This window comes from Hyperolius riggenbachi, chromosome 2 (assembly GCF_040937935.1).
Source record: "Hyperolius riggenbachi isolate aHypRig1 chromosome 2, aHypRig1.pri, whole genome shotgun sequence".
NCBI lineage: Eukaryota > Metazoa > Chordata > Amphibia > Anura > Hyperoliidae > Hyperolius > Hyperolius riggenbachi.
This window is the reverse complement of record NC_090647.1, coordinates 282,184,675-282,200,012: the sequence shown is the minus strand read 5'-3', so window position 1 is coordinate 282,200,012 and position 15,338 is coordinate 282,184,675. Positions and strand designations below refer to the sequence as shown.

General features: G+C 46.3%; 1 protein-coding gene across 3 annotated transcripts in view; it reads left to right on the top strand.

Moving 5' to 3' along the window:
• Positions 1–15,338, top strand: part of VAV1 (vav guanine nucleotide exchange factor 1) — a 97,022-nt gene that overhangs the window by 76,866 nt on the left and 4,818 nt on the right. For 2 of the 3 annotated variants that reach the window (XM_068268806.1, XM_068268807.1), the window contains 5 exons: positions 1,393–1,458; positions 9,028–9,059; positions 11,098–11,214; positions 11,765–11,852; positions 13,887–14,013. In XM_068268806.1, the coding sequence (XP_068124907.1) occupies positions 1,393–1,458; positions 9,028–9,059; positions 11,098–11,214; positions 11,765–11,852; positions 13,887–14,013 (430 nt within the window). The remainder of the gene's footprint in view (positions 1–1,392; positions 1,459–9,027; positions 9,060–11,097; positions 11,215–11,764; positions 11,853–13,886; positions 14,014–15,338) is intronic. The other variant, XM_068268809.1, reaches the window with a different exon arrangement.

The window sequence follows — 15,338 nt, the reverse complement described above, 5'->3', positions numbered from 1 at the left end:
AAATCACCGCACCACTCGAATATTCAATAAACTCATCATCTTTATTCAAAAAGTCATTAAAAACACTTAAAAACATAAGATGGCCGCCATGCAATAACAATATAAGTCAATTGTAAATAAATAATAATCAATATATGAAAAAAGCTCCACAATATGCAAGGGTATCAGACAGAAAAAAAGCCAATCAGTAGTAAGTATCCACAGTCAAACAGATGATCTCATGGATAATATGTAGGTAAGAGCAGCAGAAAAGTGGTAACAAGTAACAAACAACATACTTAAGGCGAGTGTGCTGGGAAAGATAAATAAACAAAGTGCCAATGTGCATAGAGCAGCTCAGAGAAGCTGCTAGTAGGAAAAGTGCAGCGAGAACAAAGTGACAGGTGCAGGAGGACAGCAACGTCAGCGCTGAGGAAGGCTGGTGCTTACCGGGCAGAAATGGTGTGGAGCATGTAGGGCATGGCGTGCTGCGGCTCATAGCTCTGCCTCCATGAGCAGCAAAAACCATGACCAAGAAAGTTGTGGATTTTGCAGGGGGGGATTTGGGGGGTAAAGTACTCTTGTGGGCCATGCAACACAGCACACAAGTGATCTCCCCCCCCCCCTTTTCACCCCACCAACAAAGCTCTCTGTTGGGGGGGTCTGATCACTCCACAGTTGTTCATTTTTTTTTATAAATATTTGTTATTTATTTTTGAATAAAAATAGCTTTTTTTAATTTTGAATCCCCTGCTCCCTCCCTCCCTCTCTCCGCCAGCCAATCAGGGTGATCAGCTGTCATAGGCTTCAGCCTATGACAGCCGATCACTCCCCAGCCTCAGGAGGGGACAGCCGTGTCACACGGCTGTCCCCAGTACAGCGCTGCTGCCGCCGATCGCAGCACTGTACATGTAAATAGACGGCGATTACGCCATCTAACAGTTTTCCGAGCGCCGATCGGCGCACTGAAGAGGGGGCGGAGCTGCAACCCCCGTGCAGGAGATGCGCGCACATCCTGCGCGCTATCTCATGCAAACTGCAGCCTCGGGTCTTGACGCTAATCGGCGTTAGGCGGTCCTGGGGCTGCTGCCGTGGCCACGCCCATGGGCGTGGAGCTGTCTTATGGTAGTTAAACAGAAGATGAAAAACTACCTCTTCAGAGGAAAAGTGAATCAAATAAGGGCCCATTTCGTAGCTTGTCTCATAGCTGCTGTGTGTTGCTCAGGTTAGGAAAAGTGTGTACCTGAGAGGTGGGCAGCAATGTGCATAATCCCGCTGCAACCAGACTTCCTTTGTTCTGTCTGTTCTAACCTACTGAAAGGTGAATTCTGATTGGCTGCCAGTCTGCAATATGAAACTGAATGTTCTTGCTAGATTCTCAAACTTAAATAAAATCAACCCTTTCTCTTTCAGGGTCGAAATACTTCCACTAATGAGCTTGGCTTTTTCCCCTGTAGTCATGTGAAGCCTTATGTTTATGTAAGTAAAGAGCAGCATTCTGTCCTGTTAGCATTCTCTGTAGTGTGCTTGCGGATGATTGTCGCTTATGTCTCTGCATCCAGTGTATCTGATGACACATCTATACTGTACTTTCCATAGCAATACTGTTGCAACTGCTACAGCTGAAACAAGTCAATTCCATAGGTAAAATGCGTACATTCTAGATGTCAAGCAAGGATCATTTCTTTTGTTTTTTCTTTTTATTCCGTTTGCATTTACTCCCTCTAGGTGGCACACAATCTCTTTATTATTTGTACTTCTGCATATTGATTCTTCTACATACAAAGCCACTGAAGGTACAACATACGAACAAACACAAATACCACTGTGTACATACACCACTTAAAAACTCATACAGCATGTAATGCACCAACTATAATAACACACATATACAGTAAAGCATTTCCGCCACATTCCAAAGAGTAGTGTGTCAATTAGTAGCATCTCCTTGCAAGTATATCCACTACTCTACCAATAATAATAATAATAAGCACATTGCACACTGAATCATAAGCAGTCACACTCCATTCAGCAATTGGCAGCACTGTAACTGCAAGCAGGAAAGAACATATCAAACTAGCAGTGTAATCAGTAGCATCTCCATCTAATAATGACCATCACTGTAACTAAAAAAAATGTCTTTCATTAAAATTGAAAGCACATCATGTTAATGTACACAAGCCTATCTGTTTTAATAGAGCAATATTAGTCAACCTGTAACCTTCTTCAATAAATAAACTTCATTTTGAAAGTAAGAAAATGAAAAGCACATGCAAAGCTATTTATAGACACTGCTAGCAGCCTAGTACTATATTAAAAGTGGTCAGGTATTCACAGACAGACCGAGGAGACTGTGCTTCAATAACAGAAAGACTGCATGTAGACTGAAGCCAGCACAGTACTAGTTTTACCAAGTTACAAAAATGTTTTTAAAAACCTCCTCACTCCCTGAAATAGTCTCTCCAACTACACAAATATAAGCTTGAGTCTCTTGACCCCACCAGACACTTTTTTGTGATAAAATCTGAAATAGTGAATTTTGTGTTAGGTAACCATCCATGAACAATACTAACAGCAGGCTTTGATTGCAGCACATAGAGTAAGTAGGGATCAGCACTCCAATCAAGTAAAATAAAATTTTATTCGCTGCTAGTCGTCATTATCTAACGCCTCTTTATCAAGGAACACAATTGCAGGAAATGGGCACCTGGGCAGGCCAGAGGCAGTGTGCAGTCAGACGGCAGCAGCAGAAGACAGATATTTACAGCATGGTGACTGCTACCTTCATACTACCTGATGCATATTAACAGGGGCAAACACAGGTTTTTTAAGGGGGGGATTCCTGAAAGGTCCAGAAGCACTTATGTCCAGAAGACAGGTGGCTCCATACTGCCCATTCACAAAAGTGCGCTGGCGTATTACAGAGCTGCCTATCTTTGGAAGTACTCAAGGACGCAAGTGTTTCTGAGGGCTTCTGGAAGCAGCAAATCTGAACAGGGGACAGCGCTGGAACAACTCCCCGAGAGAGGAATGGGAGATAGACTTAGTTTGGACAATTCAGTGGAATATGTCACATAGCACAAGCGATAGCCATATGATGCAAGGATATATGCATCTGCGGAAGATGGCGGCGCTATATAAATACTAAATAATAATATTAGCATCTGTAAATAAGCTACATATCAATTCAGAGGATAAAAACAAATTTCAAGTCTCACTAACCAATTCCAGTAGAAGGGTACATATATTGTCAGTATATAGCTCAGTACATCAGTTCCAAGGCTTGAAAAGGGACAAATAATTTGGCACCAAAAGACCTGTTCCTCTGTAGAAGGAACAGCTAGTACCCAGTTTTTACAAAACTTTTAAAGTGATACAAAGGGCTCATTCACACTAGGCAACGCATGCATGATCACAATTTCATACATGCATTGCAATGTGCTAAATCGCATAGGTCGGCAGCTTCCATTCTATTAATAAAAAATGCATGACAATGCATACGTCGTGTGCAATGATGTTCCTGGCTAAGTTACAACGCAGCACACAGGAACGCAAACTGTAGTGTGAATGGTAACATGAAAGTCTATAGACTTTCATGCTACTTGCATTGCAGGCATTATGTGTGGTGCTGTCTGTCATGATTCACTGCACATAGTGTGAATGAGCCCTAAAGCAATACCAATACCAACTGCCATCTAAATAGTATCTTCAGCAATGAATAGACAAACAAACCTTTGCAGTTGTGCTGGGCCTTTTAACACCTAACTTTACAACACAGCATAGAAAGCAAACCTATCTCCACATTTAATGTTCATATCAGAAGACACACTTTTTGTCACAAAGGTGCAATTCATGGCAGCATGGACCAGAGGAGGACTGAGACCTTTTGGCCTGGGGGGAAACACAAACTAGAGGCCCATTATCATGGCAGCCCGAGCCCAAATGACATCACACGCACCCCACGTCGTATATGCCAGTAGTCACATGGAGCGCAAATGCGGAAATACAGAAAGAACACTCTAGGGACAGTGTGACAGGTAAAGTAGAGGCATCGGGGGGTACTTAATACATTTTGAGCGACAACGGCCGGGGTTTACGTTGTGTATCATTCATGGTTATCGCATGCCGTGATTATCGCATCTGACAACCACACCTGACAACCGACATTTCCCTATAGAGAAACAAATAGTTCCTGGAACTCAACAGGTATAGTCATTATGAAAAACCACAAGGTGGGAACATAGGACTGTGAAAGTAAATACTAGGGATACAATAGTAGACAGACCCTGCTTCAAATTCAAAAATGGAAAGACTTTATTCAAAATTGTAAACAACACTGTATCGACACTAAGTGCCACTTTAAAATCATAAAAACACTCACTGCAGTTTTTAATAGCGCAGCCGGCTGGGCTCACACTAACAGCACACTTCACTCAGCAAGCACACCTGGGATCCCTGAGTGAAGTGGCACTTAGTGTCGATACAGTGTTGCTTACAATTTTGAATAAAGTCTTTCCATTTTTGAATTTGAAGCAGGGTCTGTCTACTATTGTAACCGACATTTCCCAACATCTCAGACTGATACATTCACCAATTACCACCCAAAATTTTTATCCTATTCGATAATATCAAAACGGTTGGCCGATCGGCTGTTGAGTCAACAGATGTATGGCCACTTTAACCACTTGCGGACCCACCCTTTACCCCCCCCCCCCTTAAGGACCAGCGCTGTTTTAGCCGATCTGTGCTGGGTGGGCTGTGCAGCCCACAGCACAGATCAAACATCAGGCAAAGTGACCAGATCGCCCCCCTTTTTTCCCCACTAGGGGCATGATGTGCTGGGGGGGTCTGATCGCTCCTGCCTGGGTTTTGCGGGGGGGGGGGCACCTCAAAGGCCCCCTCCGCGGCGAAATTCCCCCCCTCCCTCTCCTCCCTCCCTTCCCCTGAGATCCGAGGCTGCACAGGAACGGATCTGTCCTGTGCAGCCTCTAACAGGCTCCTGCCTGTCATGTGACAGCGATCCCCGGCCGCTGATTGGCCGGGGATCGCTGATCTGGTACAACGCTGCTACTGTTAGCAGCGTCGTAAAAATGTAAACAAAGCGGATTATTTCCGCTTGTGTTTACATTTGGCCTGCGGGCCGCCGATCACGGAGCCCCCCGCCGTGAATTGACAAGAAGCAGCCGCTCGCGCGAGCGGCTGCTTCCTGATTAATTAGCCTGCAGCCGCTAGTCCTGCAGCTGCCACTTTGCCGACGCGCGGTATGAGTGCGCGGTCGGCAAGTGGTTAATTCCCCAAAGCTCATTCCTCCCCCCCCCCCCCCCCACACACACACACTTATGTCCTCCCCTTCACCACCATCTCAACTAATTACTCACTGCGGAAGATGGCAGCGCTATATAAATACTTAGTAGCAAATATATCGGCGCCAAGGGACAATGGAACCGCCGCTGAGAAGAACAATGTCCAAAAGTTCAGAAGTCAGGCATACATCAAAGGTCAGCGCAGGTTTAGAAAGTCATTGTATGTAGGGAATGGTAAATTCTTCACCACAATATATCAAATGCTCAGAGGTAGGTATCCGCCAAACATCAAAACTAGAAAAGGCTTACCAGCTCCCAACAACCCACATTATAAGGTTGTGAAATGGCTCATGTCACAGATAACGTCCAGGGAACATCAGACGTCGTGAAGATCCAGTGGACATCCGTGTGGAGGTAAAGTTTCAGGAATTTATATAGGAAAACAAAAACGGCAATATCTAAGCGTAACCCGTTTATTTAGATAAAATTTCTTTAAAAGGCAGTAGACATAAAAACGATAACTCACATACGGGGCCCATAAACAGGGAACCCCAGAAGATTAGCGCGCATGTAATGGTCAATCGAAGATCAATAGACAATGGTGCCGCCTGTTACCTTCCCGACCGGTTTCGCAGTCTTGCGTCATCAGGGGAGACGCAAGACTGCGAAACCGGTCGGGAAGGTAACAGGCGGCACCATTGTCTATTGATCTTCGATTGACCATTACATGCGCGCTAATCTTCTGGGGTTCCCTGTTTATGGGCCCCGTATGTGAGTTATCGTTTTTATGTCTACTGCCTTTTAAAGAAATTTTATCTAAATAAACGGGTTACGCTTAGATATTGCCGTTTTTGTTTTCCTATATAAATTCCTGAAACTTTACCTCCACACGGATGTCCACTGGATCTTCACGACGTCTGATGTTCCCTGGACGTTATCTGTGACATGAGCCATTTCACAACCTTATAATGTGGGTTGTTGGGAGCTGGTAAGCCTTTTCTAGTTTTGATGTTTGGCGGATACCTACCTCTGAGCATTTGATATATTGTGGTGAAGAATTTACCATTCCCTACATACAATGACTTTCTAAACCTGCGCTGACCTTTGATGTATGCTATATAAATACTAAATAATAATAATTTGCCTCACCAGTATTGCACTTTTATTTAGCTTTCCTGTATGATAAGAAGACACAGCCAGCCGGCACTAGGGAAAGAGGGAAACAAAGGTGAATGAAGGAGGCTGGTGCACACCGAGAGTGCTTCTGATTTTCAAATCGACAGTGATTTGAAAAGCGCTTGGCTAATGATACCCTATGACGGTATTCTCACAGCAGCGTTGTGATTTTTTCAAAATCACAAACACACTGCATGTAGCATTTTTTTTTTGAGCAATTCATTCAAAAATCGCTCTGAAAATATCGCTTCACAAAATCGCACTCGCAAATTGCTAGCGATTGCTATTGCGATTTTGGCGTGCACTAGCCCAGAGAGAGGAGGAGTGGAAAGAAATTGAGAATAGCCTTAGATGGAGCAGAGAGCTTATCTGTATTGCAGTCCCACATCACATAGAGGCTACTTGCCTATAATATGACTCCTGTCCCTGTCTGTCTCTCACACAAGTCAGTAAGCACCCTCCTGGAGTCTAGGGACTGTCAAAAACCTTTCAACTTGTTTAACACCTTATCCACACATGCAGTCATTATAACATAGGGGAGAGACCAGACAGATATTTTCCCACGGACCCTGCTGGCAAGCTCTGCATCATGCTGTGTATATTATTTACCAGCTTGCCTGTCCTCTAATTGCACTTTTATCAGCTAGCCTAGTGTTTCACATTGCCTTACAACAACAAACCTGAATACAACAGAGGCTGGACCAGCCCCAAATCACTGACACACTGGCTGTTGAAGTCACTTGTGCAGAGTGTCTCCCCTCCTGAAGAGCTGTTAGTGATGTTCCTGCCCCCTCCACTAATGACATGCACTGGAAGATAAATGACAGGACTGTGGATAAAGAGCAGGGTCACCATGGGGTCAGAACGCTGGGCTTCTGGCAGCTCACTCACTATAATCTGGATGCAGACGAAGCTGTGCTGAGGCTGCCTCTTTAACGCTCTGAGCTGCTGAAGAGACGTACTAGCGGCTCACTGATTGGACGGACAGAGAGAGGGCGCTGGATTTTAGCGTGTGCCACTAGAATGATGGCATGTTTTCTTTCCAGGCCACCACAATACCTATCTAAATGCGCCAGTAAATAAAGTTACATACTGCATGCCAATACACCCTGCAGAATTGCTGACCAGTGTGCTTTTGGATACCTATAGGGTCTCATTCACACTATATGCATTTCTGTGCGCATTTCAACAACGAGTATAGTGTGCGTTATGCAGGGTTGGTTTAAGTGGCATGGGGGCCCCGGGACAAAGGTAACCTGGTGGTCCCTCTACTCTCCCCCAGGCAAAGTCACCCGCCGGGGCCCCCGAGCTTGCTGCTGCCTCTCCCTTCACCTGGAGGGATTACTCACTGTTAATTGCCCTGTCCACTCCAGCCGCTCCGATGCCCAGTAACTACATTGGGTATGCAGAAATCCGCATCTGGGTGAGAGGTTGCTTGCTTGCATGTCGGCTGTGAGTTCCAGCACAGCCAAAGCACTTCCTGAAATCGTCAGGGCGGCATATACAAGCAGGGCCGCCATCAGAAATTTTGGGGCCCCTCACACATCATGAGGCCTGGGCCGGCCTACTGGTTGCTGTGCCCACCCACTAGCCACCCAACCCCCATGTCTGTGCGTAAAGTGTGCTGTGGCGAAAAATGTGCATGGCCCAGACACTAAAGAAAGCAGCTTGCACAGCGTCATGCAGCAAAAAGTGGGCTTGACCATGGCATGTTGTTGGTGGAGTACAGATACAGGTGGTGCCCTCAGTATAGGTAGCCAAATATAGGTGGTGCCCTCAGTAAAGGAAGCCAAGCATAGGTGGTGCCCCAGTATAGGTAGCTAGGTATAGGTGGGGAACTTCCAGCCCCAATATAGGTAGCCAGCTATAGGTGGTGGCCACAGTATAGGTAGCCTGTAGCCAGATATAGGTGGTGCCCCAGTATAGAAAGTCCGCTGTAGCGGGCTTACTCATCTGCTCCCAACGTTCAAGTGCTGATGTCACTCTTCTCTGCTGGAATGCGGTGTTCTGGTTAGTGAGCCACAGACCTGCATATTTGGCCTTTCCAGTGCTGGGGGGGGGGGGGGGGGGTCGGGCCTAGGGCCCCCAAAAGCCCTGGGCCCCTCACTGCAGTGTCAGTTGTCCCAACCCCCCCCCCCCCCCCCCCAATGGCTGCCCTGTATACAAGTTGTTACTGTGCAGCCACCTAGCCACACATCATGCTGGGGCCCTGGAGACAGTGAAGGGAAGACTACCCTGGGGGGGTGCGGTGTTGCAGGGGGCCCAGCAGTAGTCGGGGGCCCGGGGGCAATCGCTGCCTTAATTGCAGCACTGGCCCTGGCGATACGCAAGACCATCAGAAGAGCATAGACTGCATTAACTTTTTCATTATTGTGCTGCGCAGCAGTGTGCTGCTATTAATCAATTCTGCATGCATTTTTGTTATCAAATGGGATCAGCAACACACAACCATCTACATTATATAATGTTAAAGATATTCTGATTTTGTTTTTAGATGTTTTATTGTGTAACAACATGACTATATTGCAGTACAATATCAACAAGTTCGCTATTAATGTTTTCTCCACAGACTCAAGCTACTGATTTTTCAGCATATACCTGGTGAGTAGGAGTACTGATTACAATAGAATGTAGAGAGAGAGAGATGCCAGCATCTATGTGTGCTTTGTGGGTATAGACAGTTTCCCAGGTCTCATGCACACCTGCTTCAATATCACCTGAAAAAGAAATAATCCCCATGTACCTTTTGCAGACACCAAAATATTGGTCAAATGGCCTGCATGCCTGTTCCCAATAGATCCTTAGGATGAGCTCACAGGAAGTGTCCTTGGCTACCTCCTCAGCCCTGAGGGCTCCTCTTTTGAATCCAAGGTCTTATTAAAGTTTTTGACCTGAAATCTTTATAAACTCTACCTATTAAAAAGGTGGTGACTTGTGTAATAATCTGTCATCAGTAACCAGAGAGCATGTGTTTGAAGTAATTAACAGGCAGTTAAGGCATTGTTGCCTCTGGTACAACCAGTTTAGCTGGCTTTAATTGTTTCCAAACTGCGCCCTAGCTAAGTAATACAATGCCTCCATGTATCTGGCAGTGACAAGTGTCTGAGAAAAGGTAGCAGCAGGCGGTCATGTGGCTGCTTGTGTTAACACTACCTTACCTCATGATCAGATGACTGGGCATTATCACGTGTGATAAAATGTAAAGTTTTACTGTCAGTAATACATATAAAACCCAGTAAGGCCTGGAACCCACTAGAAGCGCTTTTCTAAGTGTTAGTGATTTGATAAGCTCTTGCTAATGTAATGCTATGGTTGCGATCCCACTTGAGGGATGGGATTTTATAAAAAAAATCACCCATAGCATTGCGTGCTTGGAAAAGCACTGCTAGTGGGTCTCTGTCACAGGGGAGGCTGAACTGTTCTTGTTGGCCAGTTCAGCCCCCTATCTGCCAGCTATGAGTGCCCTGAGCAGTGTTCGTAGCCCTATGTGTATTATTGTTTGACATGTAGTGGCATTACTTGGCCCCAAATACAATAAGTGACATGTCGCATGTGAGAATGGCCATAGCTGCACTAAGGTGTGACTCCATAGGTGGGCCGGCTCTCCCCTGTCCGTGCTAAGCAAGCGCCCGGCCATTGCATGGAAGCATCTGACAGGAGGTAAATTAACCACCTTTAGCCTACCACATCAAAAAGGCCTAACATTTACGACGCCATGCCAGTAGCGTTCTTTGTGTTAACTGAATCCAGGACCCAGCAATGCAAGGCAAGTGTGTTAAGCATTTATTTTATAATTGTACAGCAGTTGATACAGTCTTGTATGGCAGTGACAATGTTTCCTGCACTCCCTGTTGAAATCAGGACTTCCCTTCTCAGTCGTGCCCGATGGGTAGGGCAATCCAAAATGTTTCTATTCACCTGAGGAAGTGGGATACGCCCATGAAACCCATCGTCTTTTACCTATTTTGTTAATGAATTCCTATCTCTGCCTCTCCTTTTAAACTTTTTTTTTAAGTATTTTATTGTTTTGGACACCTCTAACCATCAGTCTATTTCACAATGTATACTAATAAAACATTTTTTTATTACTATGGTGGATAAAAACAAAAGATAAAATAAGCAGTTTTTGTTTGGTTAACTGATGACAACAAGATTGATGATGATTGATGGTAACAGGCCTGCAGCTGCCAACATGCTAAGGTGCCCACTAACGATACCCTCTTGATTGTACAATCTTACCAAATCCATGTAGTAGAGGGGTAAGAGGTGTGAATATACGCTTTAGGTAGTCCCTCATATTATATAGAAGTGGTACAAAAAGATTGGACCATAAGGTGCGTACACACGCACTACTAAATGCAACGACGGGTCCGCCGGACCCTCCCGCTGGGTGGTCTTTAGCTGACAGTATGTGCGTGTATGCCCTGTCGGCGGACTGATAAGGCTGTTTCTGAACGATCCGCTGAAACAGTCTTATCAGTCCGCCAACTGCGCGTACACACGCACTACTGTCGGCTGAACGTCTGCCCAGCGGGAGGGTCCGGCGGACCCGTCGTTGCCGGCGGTAGTGCGTGTGTACGTACCTTATGTGGGCACCTTTAGATTGCAGCACGTAACTTGGAAATGTCTGTGCTTCCAGGTATGCTGGGCCCATGGAAAGAAAAGAATCGGAACTGCTATTAGCTAATCGATCAGATGGAACCTTCCTGGTCAGACAGAGAGTAAAAGATTCGGGAGAATTTGCAATAAGTCTTATGTGAGTATTCTGTTAACTTCATGATCTCTAATTTCCATTAATGCAGAACTGTAAACTTCTTAATGTTTTTAGATACAGGTAGTCCCTGACTTACAAACACTAAGTTTACAAACCACCCGCCAATACGAATGGTAAAAAATGCAAAATGTGATTCTGTGGGGACAACTAAAAAAAATTTTCTCTAAAAAAAATAAAAAAAAAAATAAAATAAAATATTTTTTTTGACAATCGATTCTGAAAAAAAAAAAAGCGTTTTTTTTTTTGTTTGTTTTTTTTTTAAACTGGCTAAGTGACATTTTGCTATGGTACACTGAGAGCACAGTAGGACAGAGGTGACACAGCAATAGGGGGGGATTAGAGACAGACCTCTGTGCAGCATATTTTCAAAACAAGTTCAGCAGAGAAGGTGGAAATTCTTCACCAGGCTTACACTCATGTGATTCTTAAAATGTATAACATAGGTTCATGTTAAGTGCCCCGAAAAAAATAAAAAAAAATAAAGAGGATATTTGTGTCTTATTTGTTCTTTGTTGTTCTTTACTGGGCTTAGGTATAACCAGGAATTTAAACACATGAAGGTGACTGTACAGGATGGGCTCTGGAGAATTACAGAGAAGAAGGGCTTCAAGGGGCTTCCGGTAAGTGACCAGCTTCCACTCTAATATAAAGAGGCTCCCAGATGTAGATAAAAATGAGTTAAAAACAGTAAAAAAAAAATAAAGGATGGGATGGCTTACTTCAATAATGAGTCTCATAAGTTTAAAGGGTGCTTAAAGTGAAGTTGGGCAATGTAAAGTACATATATAGTGGTGTCCCTTTAAGTTTTTCTAATCTTGCTCTGGTGACTTTTTATTTTCTCTCTCCTGTTCCGTTATTACCCTTTTTTCGAATTATTTTTGTGTTGTGACTGCCTGGCAGACAATTAGAAAAAAAATAGGGTTTTTCCCATAAGAGGCTTCATAAAGCCTTGTTTCCACACCTCCCCACAGGCGCGAGGTGTTGGAAGGGGGCTGAGTGCCCAAGCACCCCCACCTTTTTAAATATCCATAAAAAGCCCCCTTTGGCTGTGAAAAGTAAGCCCCACCCTGGTCATAAGCTCCACCCACCGAACATGGAATCCAAGCCCACCACCCTCGGCAAGCTCCTCCCTATCTGGGACACTTTGGAGTAAAGAGGTCCCATAAAGCAGTCCTAGCGTAAACATCCCTGCAGCTGTGTGGGAGCAGGTAAGATGGTCTCCCTGACAGCAGTGACCTCTCCCTCCCCAGCATTAGCACTGCAGTGATCCTGCCTCCCCCAGCACCCACACTGGCCTCTACTTCTCCCAACACCCACTCAGACCCCTCCCCCCCACGACACTCGATACCCACCCATAGCCAGAACCCACATGGCACCAAGCATCTGCATTCAGCACCCAATGACAACCAATACCCCCCTAGCCAGAAATGAGCAGGGGGGAACGTGCGGTATAATATCAATCATACAATATGGTATCATACGATAGGCGCACATCAGCTGCTGTGAACAAATGCATCCATAAAAACTGCACATGCTAAGTATAAAGAAATGCTCATGTACATATCTCACTGCATGAGCGATTCCTTATACTGGGTATGCACACGTTGTGCACTTGCAGCATTGGACATGTGGGTATCATTAGACAGGGAAGTTGTGGGAGCTCTGACCTGGAAGCTATGCCAGGTCTGGTGCCATTTTTAACATGGCACCAAAAAATCTTATTTTATTGAAGAATGGGAGGACTTGTGGGCGTTAATCTACTGTAGTGGACCCAGCAGGAAACCTCATAGGGAAATTCTGCTAACTTAATTGGGTGGACAGCACCCTCTCCAACTGCTAGGTTTCCAATAGGTTGTAGTAAACTACGCCCATACTATTTGGCCAACCCCTGATGGGTCGGTGCCTTCTGTGCATGCATGAGCGTGTGCCCACCTTACTAGGAGTGTACTGCACCTGCTTTTCAATGGGGATTTTACACAATTCAGGTTTGCTTAACCACTTGCCGACCGCACGCTTATACCGTGCGTCGGCAAAGTGGCAGCTGCAGGACCAGCGACGCAGTTCTGCGTCGCCAGCTGCAGGCTGATTAATCAGGAAGCAGCCGCTCGCGCGAGCGGCTGCTTCCTGTCAATTCACGGCGGGGGGCTCCGTGAATAGCCTGCGGGCCGCCGATGGCGGCTCGCAGGCTAAATGTAAACACAAGCGGAAATAATCCGCTTTGTTTACATTGTACGGCGCTGCTGCGCAGCAGCGCCGTAAGGCAGATCGGCGATCCCCGGCCAATTAGCGGCCGGGGATCGCCGCCATGTGACAGGGGACGTCCTGTCACTGGCTGCACAGGACGGATAGCGTCCTGTGCAGCCCGGATCACCGGGGGGGAAAGGTAGGAGAGGGAGGGGGAGAATGTCGCCGCGGAGGGGGGCTTTGAGGTGCCCCCCCTCCCGCAACATGCCTGCAGGCAGGAGCGATCAGACCCCCCCTGCACATCATCCCCATAGGGGGGAAAAAGGGGGGAGCGATCTGATCGCTCTGCGTGCACCCTGATCACAACAAACAGCGCTGGTCCTTAAGGGGGGGGTAAAGGGTGGGTCCTCAAGTGGTTAAAGTTTTCACTGTTCAGTTTTAGGGCTGATGTTATGACTATTTTCTTCCAGGAGCTTATTGCATATTTCCAACATAACTCATTAAAAGATTGCTTTAAGCTTTTGGATACAACGCTACAGTTTCCTTATAAAGAACCAGAGAGGAGAGAAAACCCAAGAATGGCAAAACATGCTGAAGGTATGTAAAATATAGGACAAATCTAATTTTTGTGCCAAATTACTCAAATGTGTGGCCTGGCAAACAATACACAAATTACAGAACAGCTCCGGTGACCAATGTTTTCGTTTTGCCCTCAAAGCTCATCTAGTTAATATCGGCTGTTTCTTGTCTCTGTGGTGCGATCAGGGGTTGCGGCTGCTGCAGTCTGGCGCCCCAACTAGTGCCACTAGCAAACAGGGCATCATCTACCTGACAGGAGAACAATCTGAAAATGCACTGTAGAAAGTGCCTTAGACTAATGAGCTCCACTAATGTGATCTTGCCCATACAACTGAATGAGTTCACATGTGGAAACAAAGAACAACGTAGTGTGCCTAGTGTGAGCTATAAGGAGCTCAACAGAGGCCTGTACAGACATCACAAGTAGAGATGGTCAGAGATGCAAATCATTCTCAGTTGATGCAGGTTATGCATATTTTGTATGCAAATACAGTATATGCAGCTTGAAAATGGACCCACCTTAGCAAGATTGGATTGATTCATTTTCAACTGTATATATTTGCATACAAAGCAGACCAGTGGTGATTTGAACAGAGGTCATGCAAAATGGTGGGTATATGAACAGCGTGGCGTGGATGCCAGTACATCCTCAGTGGATGTGGTTACTGAGTTCCTGAATCCGCTGCGTACGTGTTGCAGTGTGAACCGGGCCTTAACCACTTGAGGACCCACCCTTTACCCCCCCCCCCCTTAAGGACCAGCGCTGTTTAAGCTGATCTGTGCTGGGTGGGCTCTACAGCCCCCAGCACAGATCAGGGTGCAGGCAGAGCGACCAGATCGCCCCCCTTTTTTCCCCACTAGGGGGATGATGTGCTGGGGGGGTCTGATCGCTCCTGCCTGCCTGGGTGTTGCGGGGAGGCACCTCAAAGCCCCCCTCCGCGGCAAAATTCCCCCCCCCTCCCTCTCATCCCTGTCCCCCCCGGCAATCTGGGCTGCACAGGACGCTATCCGTCCTGTGCAGCCAGTGACAGGCTGTCCCCTGTCACATGGCGGCGATCCCCGGCCGCTGATTGGCTGCGTAGCAGCGCCATACAATGTAAACAAAGCGGATTATTTCCGCTTGTGTTTACATTTAGCCTGCGAGCCGCGATCGGCGGCCCACAGGCTATTCACGGAGCCCCCCGGCGTGAATTGACAGGAAGCAGCCGCTCGCGCGAGCGGCTGCTTCCTGATTAATTAGCCTGCAGCCGGTGGTCCTGCAGCTGCCACTTTGCCGACGTGCGGTATGAGTGCGCAGTCGGCAAGTGGTTAAAGGAAACCAAAGACGAATATTAGTCAAAGTT